The 25436-nt window shown below is 42.1% G+C and overlaps 1 protein-coding gene across 13 annotated transcripts in view; it reads right to left on the reverse strand.

Annotated features, from left to right (window-relative positions):
- C14H8orf48 (chromosome 14 C8orf48 homolog) overlaps positions 1-19580 on the reverse strand; it is a 44426-nt gene extending 24846 nt beyond the window's left edge. For 6 of the 13 annotated variants that reach the window (XR_004359566.1, XM_032701700.1, XM_032701701.1 and 3 more), the window contains exons 1-5: positions 17209-19040; positions 14770-14913; positions 6505-6737; positions 4885-5037; positions 3720-3804 (exon numbers count right to left, since the gene is read on the reverse strand). Coding sequence is in view for 12 of the 13 variants with exons in the window: in XM_032701700.1 (XP_032557591.1) it covers positions 3720-3804; positions 4885-5037; positions 6505-6737; positions 14770-14913; positions 17209-17383 (790 nt within the window). In the remaining variant the exon portion in view is untranslated. Of the gene's footprint in view, positions 1-625; positions 1538-1607; positions 2297-3709; positions 3805-4884; positions 5038-6504; positions 6738-14769; positions 14914-17208; positions 19041-19531 lie in introns of those variants that run through there. The other 7 variants (XM_032701699.1, XM_032701708.1, XM_032701706.1 and 4 more) reach the window with 7 other exon arrangements.
- Positions 19581-25436: the final 5856 nt, after the last annotated feature.

Genomic DNA, 25436 nt, shown 5'->3' on the forward strand with positions numbered 1-25436 from the left:
TTTACCAAAGAAGAACTGGGAACATGAACCCTTCCAGCAGCAAAACCTTGTCCCTGGTGCCACCAGCTTAAAATTCTTTGTCAAGCTCCCAATATGAGTAAAAGGGTTCAGCTCCTCTTCTTGGAAGCTGATCAAACTGGCTATGGGAAAAAACAGAATTCAAAACCACCTGGCTCTCCCCACAGCCCAATGCCAGGAGTGGAGATGGGTTTATGGAAGGTCAGGGAGTGACCCCGGGGCAGCCTGCATGTTTCAGTTTTTAGTAAAACTTCAGGGAAAGGTTCAAGATTAGTGTAAGGGGGTCATGAAGATGGTTGGAGGGCCAGAGAACCTCTCCCGTGAGGAAACGCTGAGAGAGTTGGATTGTTCAGCCTGGAGAAGGTTCCAGGGAAACATCCCTGTGGCCTTTCAGCACTTGACGGGGGCCTACAAGATGGGGGCAAAGTTCCCAGCAGGACCTGCTGCCTCAGGACAAGGGATAACGGTTTTAAACTGAATGAGGGTTGATTTAGATTAGATATAGGAAAGAAGGTTTTTACAGTGAGGGTGGTGAGGCCTTGGCACAGGTTGCCCTGAGAAGCTCTGGCTGCCCCATCCCTGGAAGTGTCCAAGGTCAGGTTGGAGCAACCTGGGCTACTAGAAGGTGTCCCTGCCCATAGCAGGGGGTGGGACTGGATGAGCTTTATAAGGTTCCTTCCAACTCAAACTATTCTATGATCCTAAACTGGACCAGTGGGACTACGACATATTCCCCCAGTAGCTGCAAATCATTATTTAAATATCCCAGAATCCCAGACTGGTTTGGGTTGGGAGGGATCTTAAAGCTCAGCCAGTTCCAACCCCTGCCATGGGCAGGGACACCTTCCACTAGACCAGTTCATCTTTGAATATATTTACCTTTGTTCCCAGCTCAGATCCAGGCACCTTAATTACACTAGAACTTCATTCCCATCAAACCTGTGCTAGCAGTCTATTGGGATGGAGATGGAAGTTTATCCTAGAGGAGATACAAAGAGATGGCCCAAGAGATGGATAGAAATGAGACTAAGGAATGACTGTGCCTGGCAGCCAGGTTAATTTTTTTCATAGCAGAAGCAAGGGCAAATGGAAGTGAAAATTCCCTTGCTGCAGTCCACAGGAAAACTGATTTTAATTTGAAGAATACAACTTTATCCAAAGGGTCAGTTATAAAGCATAACATCACAAAAGTGGTTATCAGCATGCACATAATATAAATATGATAAACTTCTATTTGCACAAAGTTCAGAGCAATAAACTCACATCACCAATCATTCAGAAGATTAAATAATGCAACTGTGTGTATCATGAAGGCCAGAAAGACAAAGCTCCAAAGCATTTTTTCCAGGCAGATTGATTTGTTGCTGAGCCACAGCTGCTTTCCATATGAATACCCCTTGAGTCCTTTTATACCCCAGAAAGCACAAACAAGGCAGCAGATGAATCAATATTCCTTGATCAGAGTTTTAGAGTGTTTCTTTGGATCAAAAGAAAAATCTGCTGCTGGTGGGGGGAGCTCCTGTGAGGGGAAAAAAAGGAAAAGACGTGATCTACTCTCTTTCCCACAACCTCCCTGTCAGAGTTTTTGGATCTCTCAAGCCTCAAAAGCTGTAGGATTATAATATAAATTATTTAGAGGCCTGGATCATTCATTCCATAGTACATCCCTAAGAGCTGCTACAAGAAAACAGAAGGCAAACACTCAGATCTTGGAGTCATCCTTGATAAAAAAAAATGAAACAAGTGTAGGGAGCAGCAGGAGATGCATCCAAGAGGCAGCAGCAAAATCTACTTTGATTTTTCAGAGGAGTTACCTGAGCTGTGTTTGTAACATTTATGCAAACAAACAAGAGCTGTGCAGTCACTGTGTGTGAGCATGACAACTATTCTACAGACAAACATTGTCAGACTCCTAACCCAAATAACTCACAGTTCAATGTATTTACAGGAAGGCTCCATGGGAGCTGCAAAAAAATATTTCAGTATCTCTACAAAGCTTCTATCAAAGGAAAAATACCAAAACATATGGATTATATTTTTAAGAAGAGTCCTGGAGCTCCCTTTTTGTAGGTTAAGGGATGAAACCTGTGTTCATTGGCAAAAACAACAAAATTACATTTTCAGAGGATTCGGCTCTTTCACCTGCCAGCTCTTATGAGACTCCACTTTGAACACTGGGTGCCCTTTGCCTCATGTTTGCAGATGGCTCAAGAATTCCAAAGGTTCGGGAGAAACAGGGAGTGCAGAGCAAAGCAAATAAGGAACAGAGATGGAGCATCTAAAAAGGAAAGGTTTGGGAGATTGGAAAGCAGGAACATTTCTGAGGATTACAGAGGAAAAGGAAGAAACCAGGAGAGTTTATTCAATGCACAGGTAACCATGTAATCTGCCAACACCTACCTGCATATCCAGCACTTCTCTTCAGGTTTTCCATTGATTTGTGGGAAGGGAAAGCAAGAGGCTAAACAGCCCTCAAGCACTCTTAGAAACACAGAGCACACAGAAAGGAAGAACTACACGGGGAGAAAATACAAACCCAACTTCAACAATGCATTTTCCTTGTCCCAAAATGGGAAAAAATCAAATGCAACGGGAAGGTTTAATCCTCTTTGCTTTGTAACAAAAATTCAGGGAGAGTTCATAGGCAAGGATATCCCTTCAAGATTTCCAGAGGCCTGAATGCACAGAAAGTCAGGAAGCTGGAGACTGATGAGAGGCAGTAACTTTGTGAGTCACACAAGGCCACCAGGTCCCAGCAGGAGCAATAGGACAAGCTCTTGCTGCCAGCACTGATCACAAAGGTGGGCTGCAGTTGTGCCCACCGGCTTAAGGCTTTTGAGGCCACTAGGAAGATGATTTCATTGTCCAACCCACTGAGATTCCCAGCACAAAGCCATTTTATTTGCACGTATCCTGAACCCCAGATATATTCTTTCAAAGACAGCGACTTTGTCATCTTGAAAAATTACAACAAATTCTGAAGTATATTCAAAAAAAAACCCAGGCAAAAATATAATTCAACGTCTTATTCCAATTTTCATCCATGTGTTTTTTCTCTCTGGGACACCTCTCCTATACAGATTCCATGATTAATTTATTATAATTCCTCATCCCGTTGCCATCCGCAGTCTTGCTGATTTAATTCTGTTATAGTCTCATTACTTTACTTCTATAAATACCCCATTTCATTTTACTGCTTTCTATAGTTACTTTGCAACCTGTTTTTTTTCTCCTCCACCTGGGGCCCTCACTTTCAATTTAACATGAGACAGTGGGCAAAGATTGAGCTGAAATGCAGTAATTACACCTCCCTGCCCCGGAAAACGGAATCATTTATTTTTCTTACGGATGGAAGCAGCTGTGAGCTGCTCTGAAATCCCACAGCAATCCTACAGAAAACAATACTTATTACTTGCCAGATTAATAATAGAAACTCTTGGCTTCTGTAATTTGAAAAACATATAGAGATGGATTACAATGTATGACAACATTTGCATTTAGGAAGAATAAAGAGTTGACTGAGAACCCAGACACAACATGCTGGACATATCTGGTTCCACCTGCAGGAATATTAAACCACCACCCAATTCATCACTGCCAGAGCAGGTTATATCCATATTAGTTGGTATTCCATGTGCAACTCTCCCACTTCTTTATGTCCTTGAGTCATTTTAACACTTTCAGGCCTTACATTTTCTGACCTTTCAGCCTTTGCCACAAGGCCCTGGGATCCTCTGAAGGTTTGGGAAAGCTTCTGAGGGTTTCTCCTAGAAGTGTGAGCATGTTCTGAAACAGAAAGAAAACATGGATTTGTATTCCTGGCATTTCTCATGTCCTTTATCCCAGACCTGCCACTGGCAGCTCCATCTAGCCCCTCAAAAGCAGCTGGGTGGGCAGCACTTCAGCAGCACAAGTTGTGGGGATTTTAAAGGGTCCTGTTTTAAAGTGTCCTGTTTAAAAATTCACAGCCAGTGATCTGCTCCCTAAAGCAGGTTTCTTCCCTAAGGAGGGAAAAGGAAAAGCAGATGGCCTTTGAGGGAAGCACGGAGGAAAACAAAGACGAAAAAAGTGAAGCTTCACTTGACACTGAAGTTCTTAAATCTTAGGTATGGAGTGAGTGAGAGTCAAGAATCAGGAGAGTGGAACTATTAGGGGAAAAAGGGAATGTGTGGTACAGCACAAACTCCCATTTTGCTCATAAACACGGGAAGAGATCCCAGAGCTTCAGGAAGGCACTACTCATTCACTGCTCAGGAACAATTTGACTCCCTTTCAAGAAGGGAGAGAAGAATTCTTCCTTCAGAGAGATCCAAGGAATTCTCTACCTTTCAGCTCCATTGCCTCCCATCTGCTCCAGAGGCACTTCCTACCCATAAAGCTTCAACCTTGTGACACTGGCACAGACAGAAAACAGTTTTTCCAAGAGGAAATCTCAGGGTATCCAGAAGGTCTCAGCCCCCATAACATCTTTCAGGGTCCTATTCCAAGACTCCTACACCAAAGGATGAGCAAGGTAGACCAGAATGGGCACAGTTACCTACTGTCACATCAATTTATTTACCCTTTTGTCTTGCAAGGCCCATCAAAAAGCAAAAACAAGAGAGACCCAGAACCAATTCTAGGACATCCTGGGAATGACCTTCAGCTTCCATAAATCAGGCAGGCTCAGATGATTTGATCACTATGTTGGTCCTAAAGCATTTTATTAATTGCCAAATTCTATTATGACTTGCACTGCATTCAGGTCACTCTGATCTCACTGCCATCAATCAGGGGGAAATCTGCCTTACAGATCCTTTAGTTGCAGTACCTACAGAATGCTAAAAAAACATTATTTAACAAAATTTTTTCACAATATTTGCTTACTCTGGAGTAAATTTGTTCTTCCAGTTTTTCTTGGATTAAAGCACTTTCCATCAGAGCCTTTTTTTTCCTGACAAAGGCAATCCTGGCCAGCTCTGCCTCCTTCTTCTGGCAGTCAGGGCATGATGAAGCCTCGTGGATTTGAGCTTCTGTCACCTGGAAGAGGAGACTTTGGTGCAATGAGCAATGTCTGTCCCAGTGAGATGGCCACTCCTTAAGAATAATCAATAAAAATACAGATAGAGGGACTGTCTAAAGACAAAAACTGGCTTTTTAGGCAAATTCTTTCATAGTCAGCAATAACTCCACATCTCGACGTGCTTGTCCCTATGCTGGCAGTGTTCACAAGGCCTCCAATGCCAACCACAGAGGTTGTGATTCTCTTCACAAATTCTAAGAGGCAAATAAACTCTGAAGCAATTAGTTCAAATATGCAGCTCTGAGGCAGAATACAAACAAAATCCTACAGTTCTCTTTAGAAGATAACCAGTTCTACTCAGTAACTCCTGTGTTAGTTCATCCACCATGAAAACTGAAGAGTATTTAATGGCATAACACGAACCCCAGTGTTTGTGCTTTTGTGAAATATCAATAGTTTTATCTGATTTCATTGACACTGATTCCATCTGGCTACATAAACACAATAAGTTGCTCCAAAAGCAGCGGAATAATCCTGGTAAGTCACATCTCAAGCCTCTCTATCCTCTTCTTCCTTGTCTTCTTCTCTGCATAAAAATGTGTGTGGAGGTAAAGACAGAAGCAAACAGAGCAGTTACTTTTTTTAGAAAATATGTATTTTCTAATATAAACCAAATATATTTAGAAAATATATTTTCTAATATAAGACAAATAAAGAGGAAGTAAAAATTCTACAAAATTTGGAAGGTGAGTTAACATTAATACAGTGAAAAAATGCAGATGGCTGAAATCTCAAAATAAACAGACAGATTTAAACAGAAATAATTTTCACACCAAAACTGAATTTAAAGTATTACTTTAAATACCTCATAAAGTATTACTTTAATTACTTTTACAGAGGGAGGGGAGGAGCTGTGGCAAAAAGCCCATCCTGTGGTGGGAAAACCCACTGGGCTGGTGAAAAAGAAAAGCACTTGGAATTGGGTAAAGGTGATACAGATGTTTCTTAATCAAGGGACTAAGGTCACCAAGATTTTATTGGACTTGCTTTAATTCTTCAATATTGCCTAATACCTAAGAAAGCTGGGAGCAGAGGGGTTGCCTTTGGAAAACTTCTAATCCTGGAATCACAAAGACTTCACAGCAAATAATACGCAGAATAATTTGATAAATAACTGGTACCAATATAACCAGCAAACAAGGCTTTTTCTTCTGCGGATCCAGGGCTTACTGGGTGTGCAATAACTGATGATCCCAGCCTGGCTCAGTCACACAAAGCATTACTTTATCAGCAGCCAGTTTTTGATGATGATTTGATTATTTACTAGCAGGAGTGTCTAAGAAAGGAGACAGATCAATGCTGGGGTATCAACCCAGAAGCTCTTTCAGAGGCCTGAGTGAGGCATCACTAAGCTCTGTTTGATTTGATCCTCATGGCATGGCTTTATTATCCAGTGCTTTAGCCAAAATCTCTCTGGCTTTCACCTGCTTAACAGTCTCTCTGGTGTTTTCCAGGAGGATTCTGTTCATCAGCTGACCAGGAACAATGCAGTTCCCATCTCTTGTCCCAGTTTTCACTGCTGGGACTCCATCCTGCAGCTTCCTTGCCTTGCCCATGTTTCCCTGCTCAGGGCTCAGCTGCTGGTTCATCCCATTTATCTTCCTGGTGCAAAAAGACCTGAGAGTATCCAGTTCTCCATCAAATAATTCCGGAATTTCTGTCAGGCATAAGTCAATAAAACAAACCCATCAACTACTGTATCAAGGAAAGAGAAGAATTCCTTCCTATATCTATATATCTGTATATCTATATATCTATATATCTATATCTATATATCTATATATCTACATATAGATAGATATTGCTTCCTATATCTATCTATCCATATCTATCTATCTATCTATCTATATCTCTCTATATATTCCTTTATAGATATAAAATAAATATATATAAAAATATTAGATATATAAACATTAGCTATGTAATAGATATGAATAATAAAATATTTATTATATAGTATAAAACCAATATAGAATAGCTTATATATTATTTATATTTTTATATCTTTATTTAATGTATATTTATATATTATTTTATATTAATATATATTTCTATTTATATATATATAATGTTTAAAAAAAAAATCTTTTCCTCTTTCATCTTGTCTTATCCTTCCCTGTGGCATGCAAAATAAATAAATCGAGATTATACTTCAGATGGGTGGGTTAGGATGGATTTTTTATCATCATCATGGCTGGGCTTCGCGAACGAAGATTTGGGGAGGGCTCTACCCACGTTTGTTACAAGTGCGCTAAAAGGCTAATAAGGTCAGCACGACATAGGCACGTCCAGAAAGACTCCTTAGGTGGTATAAGGAGATTTTTTATACATATATATATATTTATATATTATATATATTATATTATATATGTATCTTAGATATTATATAATATGTTTTATATATTATATTTTTGTATGTTATATATTTTTCTAAATTATATATACATATAACATAAAAATAAATATAAAATCCGGATAAGAACTGCAGGAACTTGCACAATAAATGTCTCTATGAATAAGCTCCAAATAGGGGAGCAGAAAAGAACATGAAAGAACGAGGCTACTAATGATACAGATTAAATATCAGTAGTTAAATACTATGACATTAAGTAATCTGTCTTTCAATAACTGCCTCATACAGATTTAGCTTCTTCCTACCTGAAACTGCAGGTTGTTAAACCAAAATGAATTAACACTTCAAGAGGGCTCCTCTAAGGAGCAATTCCTAACAAAAATTAGAGGCAGTGGCTGTGGAAGTCACTCTGGAAACACCTCAAATAGATCCTACAGCCTCAGGCAGGCACTTCTTTTTTTGAAGAAGGGCAATTCCATCAGAAAATACTTTCTCCTAAAGCTTCAACAATTTTTCTTTATAAGATCTTGTTTAAAAAACATCTTCCCCTCTCTCATCTTCTCTTATCCTTCCCAGTGGCATGTGAAAATAAATAAAATCGAGATTATCCTTCAGGTGGGTGGGTTGGGATGGATTTACAACTTTATTCAGTGCTTTGTGGGGGATTTTCCACAGGTTTAAACCACAATCAATACAGTATTTCATGGGCATCGGCATGGAATGATGCTGTGCAGCTGTACATGGCCTGATTACGGAATTTAAACAATCCCTCCACGTTGTTTTACTCCTTGTCAGGTTTAAATTTGGTTTTATTTCTCCTAGCCAGGCGCTGCAGGTTTCCTGGTGCTTGTCTGACAACCACTGCCATGGGATATTCCAATGCCGTGGGACACCTTGGCATAACCACAACACACACTCTTAAAAAAGCAGGAATGGAAAACTTCCCTGCTATGGTTTGAAGCTGGCTCCCTGCCAAGTCTCCAAACCTTACCACAAGAAGTCCCGCCTCCCCCCCCCCCCCCCCCCCCAAACCTCAGGGAGAAGAGGGAAAAAAAGCAACTAAGAAAACCCAAAACGAAAGAGAGACAGCTAAAGTGATATATATAAATATATTTACACTTATATTACAATTATATACAATTGAAATATATACAATTTCACAAGGGAAAGGGAAGGGGGAAGGGAAAAGGAACAAAACCAAAATAAAATATAAATATATATCCCAATTAGTAGCCCAATATCTAGCAACTAAAAGAGTTAGCAAAGAAATATCTCACTACTCTCCTTGGGACAACTGAGAGTCACTCTGGAACGATCGCCTGCAACCTCCGCCTCCCAAGGTCGACAAGGCCTTACCAGGCCTTGTTCCCCAACACGGCAGACTCAACAGCAGGGAACCTGCACCTCCAAGCCGCCGGAAGGAAAAGAGAACAAAGGCCTTTCCTCCTTTCTTCTTGTAGTCTGGCTTACGTAAAAATCGTAGGGAATACTGGGTGAATCTGGGCACTTCCTTGGTTACAAACTGGTCACCAAGGAAGGCCTAGGCCAAACTACCACATTCTCCTAAATGCACCGGCATGAATTTAGTCTTGAGGAGACAAGATAGAGCTGTGGAATTCTGCAAGGGAACTCGGCATCTCTTCAGAAATGCAGCTGATGTTTATAAAGGATAAGGGGATCCATAGTTAAAATGAAGCAAAGCAGGAGTTTTGTTTCATGGACAACATGGAAAATATGTCATTTAAGTACAACTACCAGTTCAGAATCAGACACCGCAGAGCAGTTTACTCCTCCTTAGAAGATGATGTATCTAACTGACTGTAGACAAAGACATGGTGGACAATTACAGACAGATGAATCAGAATAAGCAATAGCTTAAAAATGCAATTTAATGAAAACAAATTTGCTTTATAGGATCATAAACATTTGAGTGGAAACCACCATTTCAGTCAGCAGGTGACTTTCCTTACTATTGCAATGCGGACAGTGCAAATCATGTGCCAATTCTGGGTTTAATTACACTGAAAAACAGGGGCATGTTCATGTATGCCGCGCAGAGAATTAATTAAAAAAATTTAAAAGCTACCATTATGGGGGGGGAAACCCAGAACAAAAGCATTTAAGTACTCAAAGCCATAAATAAAACCCCTGGAGGCTGTGACAATTTAATACCAGCCTAATTAATTCACTTAAGGTTCTCCTGACATACAGAAGTGCATTTTTATTAAGAATTGGTTTCTAATAATGCATGAATTCTGTGCTGCCACACACCCACCCCTTTGCTCATCTGCATGTACAGACATCAGAAAAGACTCTCAGCAAAGAGAACAGCCAGTTTTAAACCTCCCTGCACGACTCGTTCCTGAAGTTACTTTTTAATATTGATTCCCATTTAAAAGTAATCTCAGAGAGAATAAAAATTATCAAGGACTATAATTTTTCTGAAACAAGAACAAAAAAAAACTATGAGAAAAGTCAGCACACAGTTAAATTGGGGAAAGTATTGTCTTTTCCCTGCACACTGACTCCAGTTTCCAATTTTCTCCCAGGTGGAGAAGATTTACTTGTCCTTCAGCTCTGCACTGGTTCGTTTTATTTCTGGTATCTCTCACATATTCCCTCCTTTCCATCCCAGATCCTTCTCCTTTTGGGGTGGCAGATTTAAATGTCCCTGACCTGTGCCCACAGAGAATCCCTGCAGTGCCAATTACTGCTCCATAAGAACACTTTCCTACTGCTTGGCTGCCCCAAATCCAGTGCTCCCCACACCTTCTTCACTTTGCAGCAACAGCAGTGAGAAGACAATGGGAAGATCCCCGCAGAATCCATGGCTTTTGGAAGAAACTCCTTTTTTCCCAGTTCCATCAAGGCATTAATGAATGTTTTACAAGCAGGGTTTCCATTTCTGGTTGGAATTTCCACATCCAGACCACATTAATTCTACTTACCTACAGAATCCGAAGACAGGTCTGGAATCTCAAGGCCTTTTTTATTTTTAACTTAACACAACAATCGCAGTAACAATAATGATTAAATGAGTGATAGTGACTGAAGGAGGGATGATGCAGAAGAGGTGACAGGAGCAGCAGAAGTGCCACCAGGACAGGCATCGAGTCAGAGTCACATCTCACGCAGCAGGAAGGTCACGAAACATGGAATATTTAGGAAGTAAAGCCCCACAGTGGCCCAAGAAGCTGCTCTGATAACAAAAAGCCTTGGTGTGTACCACTAGAGATAAATTAATCCATATGTCTAGATCCCAAACCCTGCTGGGAGCTTTGTAACTAAGTGACCTACATAAATTTTGCTTTCTGGGACATTTTAAATCTGTGAGGGGTGGGAGTAAAAGAGGGAAAGTCTTTCCTCAGTTTCCTTTCCCTCTGAAACTAACTTTAATAGGAAAATTGGCAGGCATTTTGTTATTATTATGCTCTGCTGATACTCTATTTTAAGAAGAAAAAAAGGAAAAAGAGATAATTGTGAAAGGCAGCAACTGGTAACTACTCTCAAGAAAGATTTTCCCTCTGCATCTCAAGATCTTCATGATTACCTAAAGTGATTTGTACAACTGAGTGCAGCAGGTCAGGGTAACATGCTGACAGCAAACAGTTTGTGAAAGATCCCTGCAGGCAACACAGAACTGACCTACCAGGCTGAACTATCAGGTTATTTATCACGAATATGAATTTAAAGCAAATTAAACTCCTCCAGCACAGTGAATCATTGTAGTACCGTGGAACGGTTTGGGTTGGGAGGGACATCAAGGATCATCCAGTCCCACCCCCTGCCATGGGCAGGGACACCTTCCACTAGCCCAGGTTGCTCCAACCTGGCCTTGGACACTTGCAGGAATCCAGGGGCAGCCACAGCTTCTCTGGGCAGCCTGTGCCAGGGCCTCACCACCCTCACAGCCAGGAATTCCTTCCCAATATCCCATCGAACCCTGCCCTCTGGCACTGGGAAGCCATTCCCCCTTGTCCTGTCCTTCCATCCCTTGTCCCCAGTCCCTCTCCAGCTCTCCTGGAGCCCCTTTAGGCCCAGGTCTCCCTGGAGCCTTCTCTTCTCCTGGTGAACACCCCCAGCTCTCACAGCCTGGCTCCAGAGCAGGGTTTCCATTCAGGTGTTGCTGGTTGGAATTTCCACATCCAGCCTACATTAATTCTACTTAACTACAGAATCAGAAGACAAGTCTGGAATCTCAGGGCCTTTTTTACTTTTAGCTTGACACCACTATCAAAGTAACAATAACGATTGAGTGACCGAACTGTATCTGAGCCAGAAACATTTCTTTGCCTCCAAATAACACACATTACCAGCTCAAGTTCTCTCACTTTCGACAGCAACAGTGCAGTGGAAAATAAACAAGCAAAGCATTTAATGTAGACATGTTACAAAGGTGAGATCAAACTTGTGAGCACAGCACCACTCACAGGGTTAAAAAGCCCCCCTTGAATTTTCAGATAGATCCAAGTTGAAGAATTGCAGTTTGCTGAGTAAATTTTAAAGATGAGTAGTGATCTTTGAAATAATCTATATGGAATTGGGGATTTAGAGTCATGTTGTGATGCATTTTGCCTAATAACTGGTGGAAGAGGGACAGAGAAGAGGATAGAAAGAGAACTATGACAAAAATTTCTCCCTTCTCCCAAGGCCAGCATTCAGCTTTTTCTTCTTTCACCCCACAGAGAGAACTAGGAAAAAATAAGAATCACATTCCAGGACATTTCCATAGGTACACCAGAACTTTTTTTCCCCTCCCTATTAGGAAGATAAGAAAAAAAGGGTTTATTACAAAGAAGACAAATTCAGAAGTACCCTGCATGCTCAGTGCACGCATAATTCACTTTGCTGAGTGTACTGAGGGGACTCACTGTGCAGCAAATCTAGCTCTAGTGAGCTCATCTTCTTATATTTTTTTTAAAAATCTCCAAGTTGTTAAAATAGTATAAGGCTTGGGAGCTCCTGCACACTGAATGATTAAGTCAAAGAGAAGGAGGCAGTTCTAGATGTCAGTGTGCAAAAGCTGCTGTGCTTTACTTTATTTGTATGTTAATATTCTGCAATAAATGTAGTCCATGGCTAAAGTATTGTTGATACTGATGAATTTGGGGGTAACACGGATAAGCATGAAGCATATTTTGTGCTCTTCATATTGATGGTGGTTGGGAGCACTGGTGTAACAATGACAGGGGACAGCACAGGCAGAAGATGACACATGCCTTCATAAATCAGCACTAGAGAATGGAACAGAACTGCTCAAGGCCTCTCCTTACCCATCAACATCCATACACCAAAGGCAGAACATTCTCTTGTGCAGAACTACAAAAATCTGGAAGTCATCCTATGAGTAAAATCTTCCAAGTGCAACTTTCAAGGGAAAGTAGAGATGGAAAACATCCTCAACCTCAAACTGTGGTTTCTCACTCAGTGACTCTGGAACTCCTCGGTTCCCTTTTAATTTCTCCGTGAATCAGCCACAGGATTCTGAGGTATTTTAGGAATATCATCTCTGAGGAGCTGGCCAGGAGAAGCCTCTCTACTACAGATGAGCTGCTCTACTAAAAGCCTGCTTGGTAGCCTTGAGAAAGCAGGAACACAAGGATAAATGCAGAAGATGAGTCAGGAACTCACAGCTTTGACTCACCACTGCTCAACAATTAAGAACAGCCTAGAAATGACCTTAGCTCCTGTTTTTCTAGGATGGTTTGAGGATGTTTGTGCCACAAAGTGCCTAGGCAGGAGGATCTCCTGGTTAATCAGTCTTACAAGTGACCTACAAAACTCCTGATCTTGTTCACTTCCCATGAACACACAGACTGAGGAAGATTCCCTGTCTGCTTCCGTTAATTTTTTGCTCAATTCCAGCTTTCTTGCTCTTTTTTTTTTTTTTAATTAATTAAAAATAGCATCTCTGACACACTTTTGAGAGAGACTTTAGCAGGACTTGCATCCCACCATCTGCTCTCACAGTTGCTTGTGTAATCAGTACACAGAAACGCATCCTCTTCCTTCCTTCCTTCCCCTCTCCTCCTCCTCCACCACACTCTCCATCATTGTGGTGGTTAAAGCTGCTCCATTGTTCTTGCCAAAATTGGTGCCCTGCTGCCTCCCTCAGCTTGGGAAAGGAATTAAAACACGGCAAACAGGTAATTCAATAATCCATAAAGTTGATTAACAGGGTGTCCTAGTTAGAGCAGCTGGGCCTAGTTCATCACTGTGTGGGTGTAACCCAAACTGTGTATTCTGCACCCTCCATGTCATTTCCCAGGAACCCTTAACAATAGACCATTTGCAGCAGCTGCCCAGAGCACACCTGACCCCTCAGGCTATAAGCTGAGTGTCAGGAAGCCTGTTAGATAGGAGGATGTTCCTGTCCTCACACCAATGATTCAGGTGTGATAACTCCCCTCTGGGGAGTCTTTAGCACCTCCACACCCAGCCTGAGGGGTCATGTCTGCTAATGGGCTACCAAGGATTCCAAAAATGTCTCACCACTCACGGTCACCCACTGCGGAATTCCCCGCTCTGGGGGAGGTACTGGGCATTCCCACTGGAACCAGAGCGTATATAATTTTGGGGTCTTGGGACTTATGGTACCACTCATCGGATCCAGAGGAGGACCAGAACTTCGAGCAGACTGCAACCACCATTCTCAACCAGACTGTGATCACCACTCTCACCAACAGGTTCTCCTTTCCTTTTCCTTTGGACTCAGGGGACCAGGGTGCTGGGTTATACATCTGGGTTTTGTGGTTAAAACCAATTGTTTGTCCGTATAATTGTATTTATTGTATTATTTTTTTTAAATTGTAACTCTGACCTATAATCTCTCTTGAGCTGGGTTCATTTCTCCTGCCAGTTTACTTTTAAACCAGCACACAGGGGAAAAACATCTCACACAATAAATTCCAAAGTCACGTTTATTTTGGAGGGAAAAACTCCACACTTCTAATACCTGTACTGGTACTCGAGTTCTAATACCTGTACTGGTACTGGAGCTGAAAGAGAAAGCTGGACAGAAAAAAAACCTTAACAATCCAGTAAAAATTGAGGATTACAGTTAAACTTAAAATGTGGATACATTTTTTTAATGTGTTTATCCAGATTCTGTGATAATGCATCACTAGGATAATGTCGCTATATCAGGAGCACCAAAGCCATGTGTGTATGGGAGAAAAACTGCTTGGCAAGAAAGCCTGAAAGAGAAACTTTGTATTTAATTACCTGGCTAATTATCCAGCTTAACAGCCTGCATATAAAATTTAAGTCTAGTTAAAAGTCTACATCCCCTCTCAAAAGAAATGATTACAGCCTCTACTGAAGTAACTGAACTCACCACCATGAGTTTTCCTGACAGAGTTGTCCTGTTTAACCTCAGCTTCTTTATTTTTTAGATCTCTCCATCTTCTCATGGCATCAATCCATTTTCCTATGGCAACTCTTTCCAGAGCTGCAGAATCCACTCCTTCAGATTGCTCCTCTGCAATGAAAAAAGGCAACTTTGAATATACCTTGTGAGGAAAGCAGGACTGCAGAAAAGTAAACTTGAACGTGCCAGTTTGCCCTGGTGAGGGAAAAGAAACCCCAAGCCACAGGAATACACAGATGAGACCAGGGATTTCAGCTAAATAAGCTTCTGTCCCATAAAATACCTTCCACTACTCATTCCTAATCACCCCACTGAACCAGGATTCACTGAGAAAATGGGAGCCTGTTCACACGTTCAATTTGAACTGTAATGTCACACTAATCTCATCTCCCTCCTCCCTCCTTCAGCCCCATCACTTATTTCCAGCTCTTTCTTTTGTGGTCACACACTCTTAGGAGCTCAGCTGAACTGTCTCAGGGTATTGATCCAAGTGGAAAATAAGGTGGCACAAGGGAAATAAAAATTCTGTATCAGCTCCCTGTTCTCCAGCTTGTTCCAGTTGGACTCGATGATCCTTGTGGGTCTCTTCCAACCCAGAATATTCTGTGATTCTGGGAACTCCAGTTCTGCAGGAACTAAGGAAACCACAAAGATGTGAAAGCAAAGAGCTGGGAAAGGACAAAACACTTGGAAGGTCTGAGAAGTCCCTGCCAGCGACAGCAAGGTGCACATGGCATGGCCCCAATTCAAAACAGGGAGCATCTCCTTTCTCTGCTCTGTTTTCAGGGTTCTGACAGCAAATTGCATGGGCTTAGACAAGGAAATAACGTGTCCCTGTGGGAGCAGCAGCATGACAGGCTTTCTGTGGGTTTTATTATTTATATATGCTGCTCTCAGGAAAATATATACCACAGAAAGCAATCAATTCCCCCCCAAAAATTCTCTGTGAATTATTCCCCAGTTTCTCATTTAACTGAGAGCATTCAGAAGACTCTGTGATTTTATGAAATATTAATCTTGTAAAGATAAAAAGTGGTAACACTTACTAAAGAAACCTCTATGCACACAGTAAGGATTGCTCCTAGCATGTGTTCCTTGATGTCAGAAATAAGCATTTCAATCGTTAGACATGGAATAATTTAAAGAATCTTGTCATATTTCCAGGAAAAAAAAAAAAGAGATTAAAACATATCATTTGTAAAACTACAAAAATTTTAAGCAAAAAACACAAATCAGACACTGTTCAATTTTAGGGATGTATCATGAATTCATACCAAGACAATGATCACCTCTTTATTCAGATTTTTGAAGCACTGATCTCCAATGCTGAATTCTGTGCTACAATAAACAGGGTTTACATTCATGGATATGTATTTGACAGGAAAGTTTGGCCTCCATGGGTGGCATTTCAGGCTTAAACAGTATTTTTAAAGGATTCCTAATGATAATGGTGCCAGTTCTTACTGCAGAGTGAAAAAAACCTCAAGTAAAATGTTGGATGGATGAGGGATAGGAAGAACATCTCTACTGGACTTGTCTATAGTAGGAAAAGAAACAGCTTCCCAATATGAAACCATAGTAACTATATTTAACATTATCTAACATATAATTACAATATATAAAATATATATAATTATAATATATAATTAACATTATATATTGGTATATGTCAGCTGACCAAGCTGAACTGAATAGAATCAGATCACAAAACTAACAGCCAACAGACATTAAAATAAATCTTGTTTACACTACCTTTAAAAATACATTAAAAGTGTTGTAGCTAATCTTTGAAGCTATGAAGTTTTATATATGCTGCAAGCTCCCAAACTAAATTAAAAGATTATTCACCTCTTTAAGTATCCACAATATTTACCACACCAAACTTGGAGAAAAGGAGAACACAAGAGAATGACAGAGAACCCTGCAGAGAGAAAAGAAAACCTAACAGAGCTGATTTATCCTTCATTTAATGCAGCTTCTTCATTGCCCAGAGAAGCTGAGGCTGCCCCATCCCTGGAAGTGCTCAGGGCCAGGTTGGATAGGGAATCCAGCCTTCCTCAGTATTTCAAATCTAGGAACTTTCCCTTGGAAAACCTATTTTATGGCCCAGGTACTTTTCAGATGTGGTAACTCAGGCAATATTGCGGAATATTTTTTTTTAAGATGCCAGCAGAATTTCAGCATCACAAGATTACAAAGGAAGGGCTTCCATGGCCAAATCGTTCCACATGGAGCTGTTGGTGAATCCTGGGAGCACAGACCTGGTCAGCACACTGAGGGTCTGTTCCTCTGCACAGCAGGAACACTGTGTGCAATCTTCGCATGTTTATTTTTGCTGATTCAAGTCCCCAGAGCACTGATCGGAAGCTGAGAAAGGAGGTCTCTGGGAGGGAAAGCTCTGCATACCTGCATGACTTTGGCCTGCCAACCATGATGTGCTTTCCAACACATCTGAGCCCTCCAAATCCTCTGTGGGACAGCAGGAGCCAGATGGTTTGATCTCCTCCTCCTCACTGACGGACTCAAAGGTATCTTCTGAATAGTCCAAAGCAGAGCTGTTGTAACTCTGGCTCAACTCCATCCACCCCTTTTTGTGGCTCCCAGAGCTGTCTGAAGGGACAGTCCCCACGGGGCAACACTGCAAGAAAAAAACAACAGCAAACAAGTTGAATTTCACAGGGAGAGGGACAGGATTACTTACAGCACAGGGGACGTATGGAGGGCTGTCACAGTTCAGCTCACACCTCGTTCACCTCCCACAACAGGGGGATAAAATCACAACTCAGCCACTGGATCAAGGCAACACCTTCAAAGCTCAAGTTCAGATCCACGGGGTAAGTGCATAGTAACAATCAGCACCGAGCATTAGCCATGAATCCTGAGCAGCATTCCTTTCAAACCTGCAGTGAATTACAGGAACACTTGGACAAAATCATTCCTCTAGAAAAAAAAAATTAAATGGTAAATTTTTGCTTTCAGATTTTGTGGCCTCTCACCATTCCAAAATATAAAATCTCCTTTTTCTGGCTAGATTTCTTCTAGAAAATAAAAAAGAAAACACAACCAGCATGAGCCAGCTGGTGCTCTCAAATGAAGAGTCAAGCTCCTAAAGCAAAAAAGAGAGAAAGTTCTCCAGATACAAGCTCCAGTCACAAAACAGGCCTCAGACAGAAACCTATCACGCAACAGATTTATTTTAAAGCTTTGTTCTTACTTATTTTATCCTTTTTAAAAATCAGAATAATACCCCTTCTTCCTGTGAACTTATGGACCTAAATAGCTTTGTCCTAAATAATTTTTCTCCAATTTTTTCCCTACTCCCATTAAGTAAGGAGAGTAAATATGTGGACAACATCCCTCTGGAAAGATGCTGGCAGCAGTCACAGCTCCTCCACCAGAGAGATGGGAACCCAGTGTGATAATAGTAGGTAGAAAAAGGCACTTTCTGTCCTGTACTCGGGGTTTAGGCAGCTTTGGTTTAAAGGTGTTGACTTTGGCCATTTCCCTACTGAACACGTTCTGCTGCCTGTTTCGCCTGCCCCATTACTGCCAAAATCTTTCTGCACACTCTGTAAAGACTTAGTGCCCCTAAAACAAATTCAGCCCTTCCTTCCCAAGGCTAGATGTCCAAAACTCAGCTGTAGTCCCAAATCTATAAGTCCAGACGTTTCCTTTTTGTTTTAACATGGTGCCAAAACCAAAAAGAATTGTTCTGATTTGAACTGGAGATATTAATGAACTCTAAGTAGTTCTTTTGTTCCTCACACTACCACTGAGTCAGTGGTTATTAAGGTCTGGTGTGCTGAAGAAAACAATAGGAATTGCAAACACAGTGAATTAGTTCTCCAGCCCCCAGCTGACCCAGGTGGCAGCTGCACAAGCAGCATGGGGAGGGTTAAGGAACAAGAAAATTAATTTTGGCAAGTCATAAGACTGGCTGAGTGAGAAATGTTTCATAATATGTGATGCAACTGATATTCGCTCATTTCCACAGTGAAAGCAGCTGTTTGTCAAAATAGCAGCAGATAACTGTAATAAACTGTAAGTATACTTATAAATAGCACATAAAACTGTTTACAGAAAATTTTAAACAGTTTTACAATTGTAAAGTTCGATCTGCTGTAATCACTGTGTAACCCGGTCTATGGGAAGGTACCCCTGCCCATGGCAGGGGCGTCGGAAGGGACCTTAAAGCTCATCCAGTCCCATCCCTGCCATGGGCAGGGACACCTCCCACTAGCCCAGGTTGCTCCAAGCCCTGTCCAGCCTGGCCTTGGACACTTCTAGGGATAGGGCAGCCACAGCTTCTCTGGGCAGCCTGTGCCAGAGTCTCCTCACCGTCACAGGGAGGAACTCCTTCCCACTATCCCATCTAACCCTGCCCAGAGGGCAGTGGGAAGCCATTCCCCCTCGTCCTGTCCCCCCATCCCTTGTCCCAAGTCCCTCTCCAGCTCTCCTGGAGCCCATTTAGGCCCTGGAAGGGTCTCTCAGGTCTCCCTGGAGAGTCCTTTTCTCCCGGTGAACACTCCCAGCTCTCCCAGCCTGGCTCCAGAGCAAAGCGGCTCCAGCCCTCGGAGTAGCTCCGTGGCCTCCTCTGGATTTGCTCCAGCAGCTCCGTGTCCGATAACTCCTTATCTGTGTTCCCCCCGCTCCCCCTCATTCCTCTCGGGCCCTCACGGGCTCTGGGACCTGCTCTACCCCCCTCACCCCCTCCGGGACGGCTCCTTACCCAGCCCGGCTCCCCCGGCCGGGAAGCGGCGGTCCCGGCAGGCAGCGGGGCGGGGACGGGGTGAGCACGGGGTGAGGACGGGGCGGGCAGTCCGGGCCGTCCCGCCCCCGAGGCGGCCGGTCCTGCCTTAAAACATTCTCGCTCTGATGGAGGTGGGAAGTTGTACCTCGTCCAGCTCTGGACCCTGCGCTGTGAAAAAGACATTTAGGCGCTGGAGCGTATCCGGAGAAGGGGAATAAGGCTTGTGGAGGGTCTGAAACACTCGGCTGGTGAGGAGCGGCGGAGGGAGCTGGGGGGTTTAGTCTCGAAAAGAGGAGACTCGTCATAACGATACCAGGCACCTCCAAAATTCCTGACCCTCCTTACAAACCAGGATAAAGAGCACTTTACTGACAGCGTTGGTGCCCAACAGCCAGCCCAGGACAGCCCCACGTCCCATGGCCATCAGCTCTGTCCTGGGCTGGGCATGGGGGAGAGCAGAACAGGCTCTAAATGGGAACACCACGAGGTTTCCCAGTCCCTCCACCAGGCCTTTCACACCAAACCATGCCTGTTACACATATTAAACATCAGAAATCATTGCAAAAACACGGATTAAAGGGCTGGCCATGGAGTGTTACAATGACTTCTGCTAAAAGCATCCTATGCTCCAGGTCAGCCGCAGCTCTGTTTTGCCATTAGAACAGAAAAGCCAAGAGAAACAGTAGGCAATTTTAAATTTACTTTTTTACCGTTATTTTTAAATGACTCTTTTACCTTTAGGACAGTGTATCATATCCCAGAAGATGAACACAGATGGCTCTCAGGACACCTGTAACTCTTTCTCTTCAAAGCAACAGAATCACTCTGTACAACTTCCCCCCCACCCCCTCCCCCCGAACAGGAGGTTGTGGTGAGGTGGGGTCTAGTCTGTTTGCTGCGCCTGCAGTGAGAGGAAAGAGGGAATGGCCTTTAATTGAGACAGGGGAAATCCAGATTAGATATTGGAACCCAAATTTTGACTGTTCAAGTAGTCAGGCATTGGAATAGGGAGAGATTCTGCCACCCAGGGAGGTCATGGATTCACTATCCCTGGAGGCATTCAAGAGGCATCTGGGTCTGGGGCTGGGTGATGTGGTTTAGGTGTTTAGGGGTTACAGTGGTGGTGCTTGGTTGATGGTTGGACTAGATGACCTTAAAGGTCTCTTCCAGCCTTGGTAACCCTGAGATATAGCTGTTGTTAGGCTGGAGGTGCTGGCTGAGGCTGGGTTTGCCCTTGGCTTGGGGTGCTGGCTGTACTGTGGCTGCACTCTCAGATGTGACACCTCATGGAAATAAAGGGCAAAAAGTTTGTATTTCAGGGCATGAAGTCTACCTGTATTTTCAGGTACAATTTCCATCACGATAAAAACAGCTCTTCTGTACCTTGGGATCTTGCTTTAATATTGCTATTTCAGGTTAGCAATACCACGTTTTTTTCTTTCGGTGAGGTTCTTTTTGGCAAGAGAAGCTGATTCTCCAGTTCTGGGAGATGCACAGTGTGTTGTCTGGCACTTGAAATCACTGAGGTGTTTTAGCCTCATAAGCTCCTCATGCTGTATTTTGGACTGACTGGCCAAGGCCTCAGCTTGGCAGAAATCTTTAGGACAAATCTAGTCTTGTCTCACATTTGATTAAGTGCAGCCCATGATTTCAGCAGTAATCTCGTGTCTCTTGAAAGAGACAACTCTGTGCTGCATGCGTATGTATATATATATATATATATATGTGATATGGTTTGAAGCTGGCTCCCTGCCAAGTCCCCAGACCTCACCACAAGACTCCCCCCCCCAAACCAAGGGAGAAGAGGAAAAAAAACCAAGAGAACTGAAATGAGAGAGAGACAGCTAAAGCAATATATATATATATATAAATATATTTACACTTATATTACAGTTATATACAATTGAAATATATGTACAATTTCAAAGGGAAAAGGGAGGGGAAAGGAAAAAGGAACAAAACCAAAATAAAATATACACAATCAATAGCCCAAGATCTAGCAACTAACAGAATTAGCAAAAGAATATCTTACTACTCTCCTTGGGACAACAGAAAGTCGCGCTGGAACGACTGCTGGCAACCTCCATCTCCCAAGGTCGACAAGGCCTTACCAGGCCTCGCTCCCCAACACGACAGACTTAACAGCAAGGAACCTGCACCTCCAAGCCGCCAGAAGGAAAGAGAGCGAAGGCCTTTCCTCCTTTCTTCTTATAGTCTGGCTTACGTAAAAATCGTAGGGAATACTGGGTGAATCTGGGCACTTCCTTGATTACAAACTGGTCACCAAGGAAGGCCTAGACTAAACTACCACAATATAATATAAAGAAAGATTGGCCAACATAATGAAATAGATCCACAGTGCTGCAAGAGAGTAAATAAATGCATTGATGCAATGGAGTGGAAAGCAAAGTGGAATAAACAGCTCTGCCTACACAGTTGTTTTAAGATCCAGTCGTCGGCTGCTTTCTGCAGGGTGGGCTGCTTGAGGCTGGTGCTTTTCTTCTGGTTTGCTACAAGAAATTAAAATAATTCACTTGTGATAAACATTTCTTTTACATTTTCCATCCATAGTAGTGATCAGAGAGGGATGGGAGTAGAAGGGGCAATTATCTGTTCTACAGGAAGTGGGAGTCAGCTGCAAGAAAGGAAGGAAGCTGCAAGGAAGGATAAGTTTAGCTTAGCCAAACCTGCATTGTGTATTAAACCTCTCCAACCCAGGGATTTACCTCGCACTGATACAGTTCCTTTTCCTTCTCAGGAAAGTAACATTGCAGACTATCTCTCAAGCACCCAAGCTGAGTTGAGATCAGCATCTGGGAGGATCTAAGATACAGCCTGGCAGATTTCGTGCTCTTGGCTGTAAATGGGAAAATAGGGTTGGGAGAAACATTACATTTTCTTTAAAATTCTCATCAACATACACAGAGAATAACACAGCTCCTCACAGTTCCCTCTACACACCTCCCTGGCAGCTTACTACTTGATTATTTAGCATTATTCTTTTTTTTTTTTGGAAACAGTTGACATTAGATTATGTGAAGAAGTCATTGTTTGGGGCCTTCTGTATTTACAATGGATATTTTACCTTCCCTTAATTCACACCTCTAATTAGAAAATGGATTGATCTTTGCCTAAAGTTGCTGGAGACTGGCAGGTGTCCATGGCAGAGCAGAGCTCTGCAGACGAATGGGAAAAGTGTCCACGGAACTTCAGACAGGGGGAAAAAAAAAAGTATATTTATAGGCAGCTGTTGTTAATTATGCTTTGGTTGGTGCAGGAAACCACAATTAGTTCAACTACACTCTGCCTTCCTAATTTTGCCTTGTGCTTTCAGCTGGATAAATCTCTTTCCTCACTTGAGTCCTAATAGGGTGGGAAAGAGCAAATCTTAATCTTCCCACATTGATGCCTTTCAGAACAAGCTGCAGGTTTCCTGGTGAGTCCTCTCTCCTTCCAGTAAGCAAGAATTTCAATAACCCGGTGGGGAAACATCTGAAAATGCAATGAAGTTCCGTTAGGCAGCGTTATCAAATATCTATTCACGCGGATCATTTCCATTTGTATGGAAGCATCTGAACTAGAGACATGTAGGCTGGGCCTGAATCTCTAAATCACGTCTTTCCCAACAGTCTTGATCTTTTGGGTCTGAATAAATCCAGTGCTGCTTTTAACAGTAACCTGAGCACAGGAAAATTCCCAGATCTTCCTCTGAGGGACACAGAAAGGTGTTGGGTTTTTAATTTTGGATCCTTGTGGATGTGTTTGCATCAATTCATTTGAATTTTTCCTCATCCCATGTTATTGTAGGTGCTTTAAATAGTTGGATATTGGAGACCAGTGGTTTATTCCTGTGCTTACAAGGAATAATGCATTCCCTTAGATGGACACCTTGGTATTTTTTTTTTTTTGCTGAACATCACATTAATTCACGTGAAAGAGGAGAACTCAGAAACCCGCAGAGTCAATGCTTGATATTTCTTTCATTTTCTCCTTTCCTTTCATTATTTTTGCTTTAATGATTTCCATGGGGGCCATCCTGCTGAATTCCCAGTGTATTGCTGTGGGGAGAGCTTTCAAAGGGAATGGCAAAGGCTTTTGCCAGATCAATACTAGACTTATTAATCAGTTTTCTTTGGTAATAAGTTGACTCTTTTGGGAATCTTTCAGAATTTACTTCAAACTGATGAGTTATTTTGACAGTTCAGAAAATGTTTTAATTTTGAAATTGCAGCTTTTCATATTGACACTGTGTTTAACCCATCATGTTGTAAAAACACAGGGTTTACTTGTTCCTCAGAGAGCTTTTGGAATCCTAGTCATTGCAGGATTGAAGTGCCCTACACATGCTGGAGGTCATATTAGGAAGGCTTTTTCTGTTTTCCTTCTAATTCTTTATTGGGGGAATATTATTTCTGCTGGAGAAGGTGGAGTGATTTTGTAGTTTGTTCAGAGCACCTCTTGTTTCTGAGCAATCTCATGGTCCCAGAAGAAGGAACATCAATGTTGCTCTGAGCATTTCCTCGCTGGTAAGGAGGGGAGTTGTTTTGGGTGACTGTGTTTTTGGAAGAAAAACTTCTTTCTTCATTTTCTGGGACTGTTTGAGAAATCAGAAAATAGACACTAATTTGGTTTGTGCCACTTGCTTCCGTGTGTAGGTGTTGAGGACTTCCATGTCCTATCTGAGACAGATCTCAATAAATAATGTCCTCTATAATCTGAAATAGTGATTTTCACTGTATTGGTCAAGCTGTCATTATTTTAACAACAACTATCTTGAAACATGGCTGGTGTCTCCAGCCATTGAGTAGCTGAAGGCAACCAGAAAAACCTCTCTGTGCATTCTGGAATGTTCCTCACGACTCTGAGCTGAATAATGCTGCAGCTGTTGAGTAAATTTATCATTCCCTCTGTATGTTGATTATAGAGAAATCACCATTGTAAAACTGTTAACTCTGAAGTAGCACTAATATAATGGCCCTCGTGTAAATTTTGGTGGGCTTTTTGTTGTTCTCCAATTATTTCAGGCTTCGAAAAGTTCCTATTAGACATACAAGTATGCATGTGCATAAAATATCCTTAAAAACCAATTAAATGTGTGTATGGGAACACATTTTGCACTGCAATATTTTGAAGAGTATTAAAAACATTGATTACTCTCCAAAGACAGGTGAAATAAGGATTAGTGCTGCCACACCATAGGTGGGGAATCAGAGGCATAAAGAGCAAATGACTCCTTTAAGGTCACACAGAGTGACAGCCAGGATTCCTGGATTCAATCCTTGCTGTGACAAGATGCATCTTGTTCTTCATTATCTTTTTCATTATTAACCTTTGATAGGGAAAACATTTCCTAATTGCTTCTGTTCTCATTTGCAGTGAATCACCATTTCACAGCATCCTCAAGCACAAGCTCAGAACTTTAAAAGTCCTATGCGTTTTTTTATCCCCCCAAATTTAATAAGCTTACTGATAGATCTTTATGAAATAATTATGCCCTGTTTGAGTTGCTCAGCCACCCACAGAGGGAAAAGATTGACAGCAGGAAGCTGACACTGAGTTTGGCAGACAGGTTAAGTGATGCCATGCCCAGGGGATTTCCAGTGTCTGTGTATGAAAGAGGGTTTTCAGCATTCAGAGGACCTCACAAATCCTGTCAAATGCAGTTAATGTCTCGTTCTGTGAACTACAGAGATTTATTCCCTCTCTATTGTAGGTGCTTGGGCATAGCCATGCTCATAATCCTTTCCATTTGATATCAGGTTGATCTTTGCTGTCAGAGCTTGGAGATGGAGGGCTCTGGATAATGAAAAAGGAAGGGAGAATCAAACCCAGGCTTTTTGGGCTTGATACATTCACTTGAAGGCTCCAGCTCTGCCTGGGGCTG

Source organism: Chiroxiphia lanceolata, chromosome 14, assembly GCF_009829145.1.
Source record: "Chiroxiphia lanceolata isolate bChiLan1 chromosome 14, bChiLan1.pri, whole genome shotgun sequence".
Classification (NCBI taxonomy): Eukaryota; Metazoa; Chordata; class Aves; order Passeriformes; family Pipridae; genus Chiroxiphia; species Chiroxiphia lanceolata.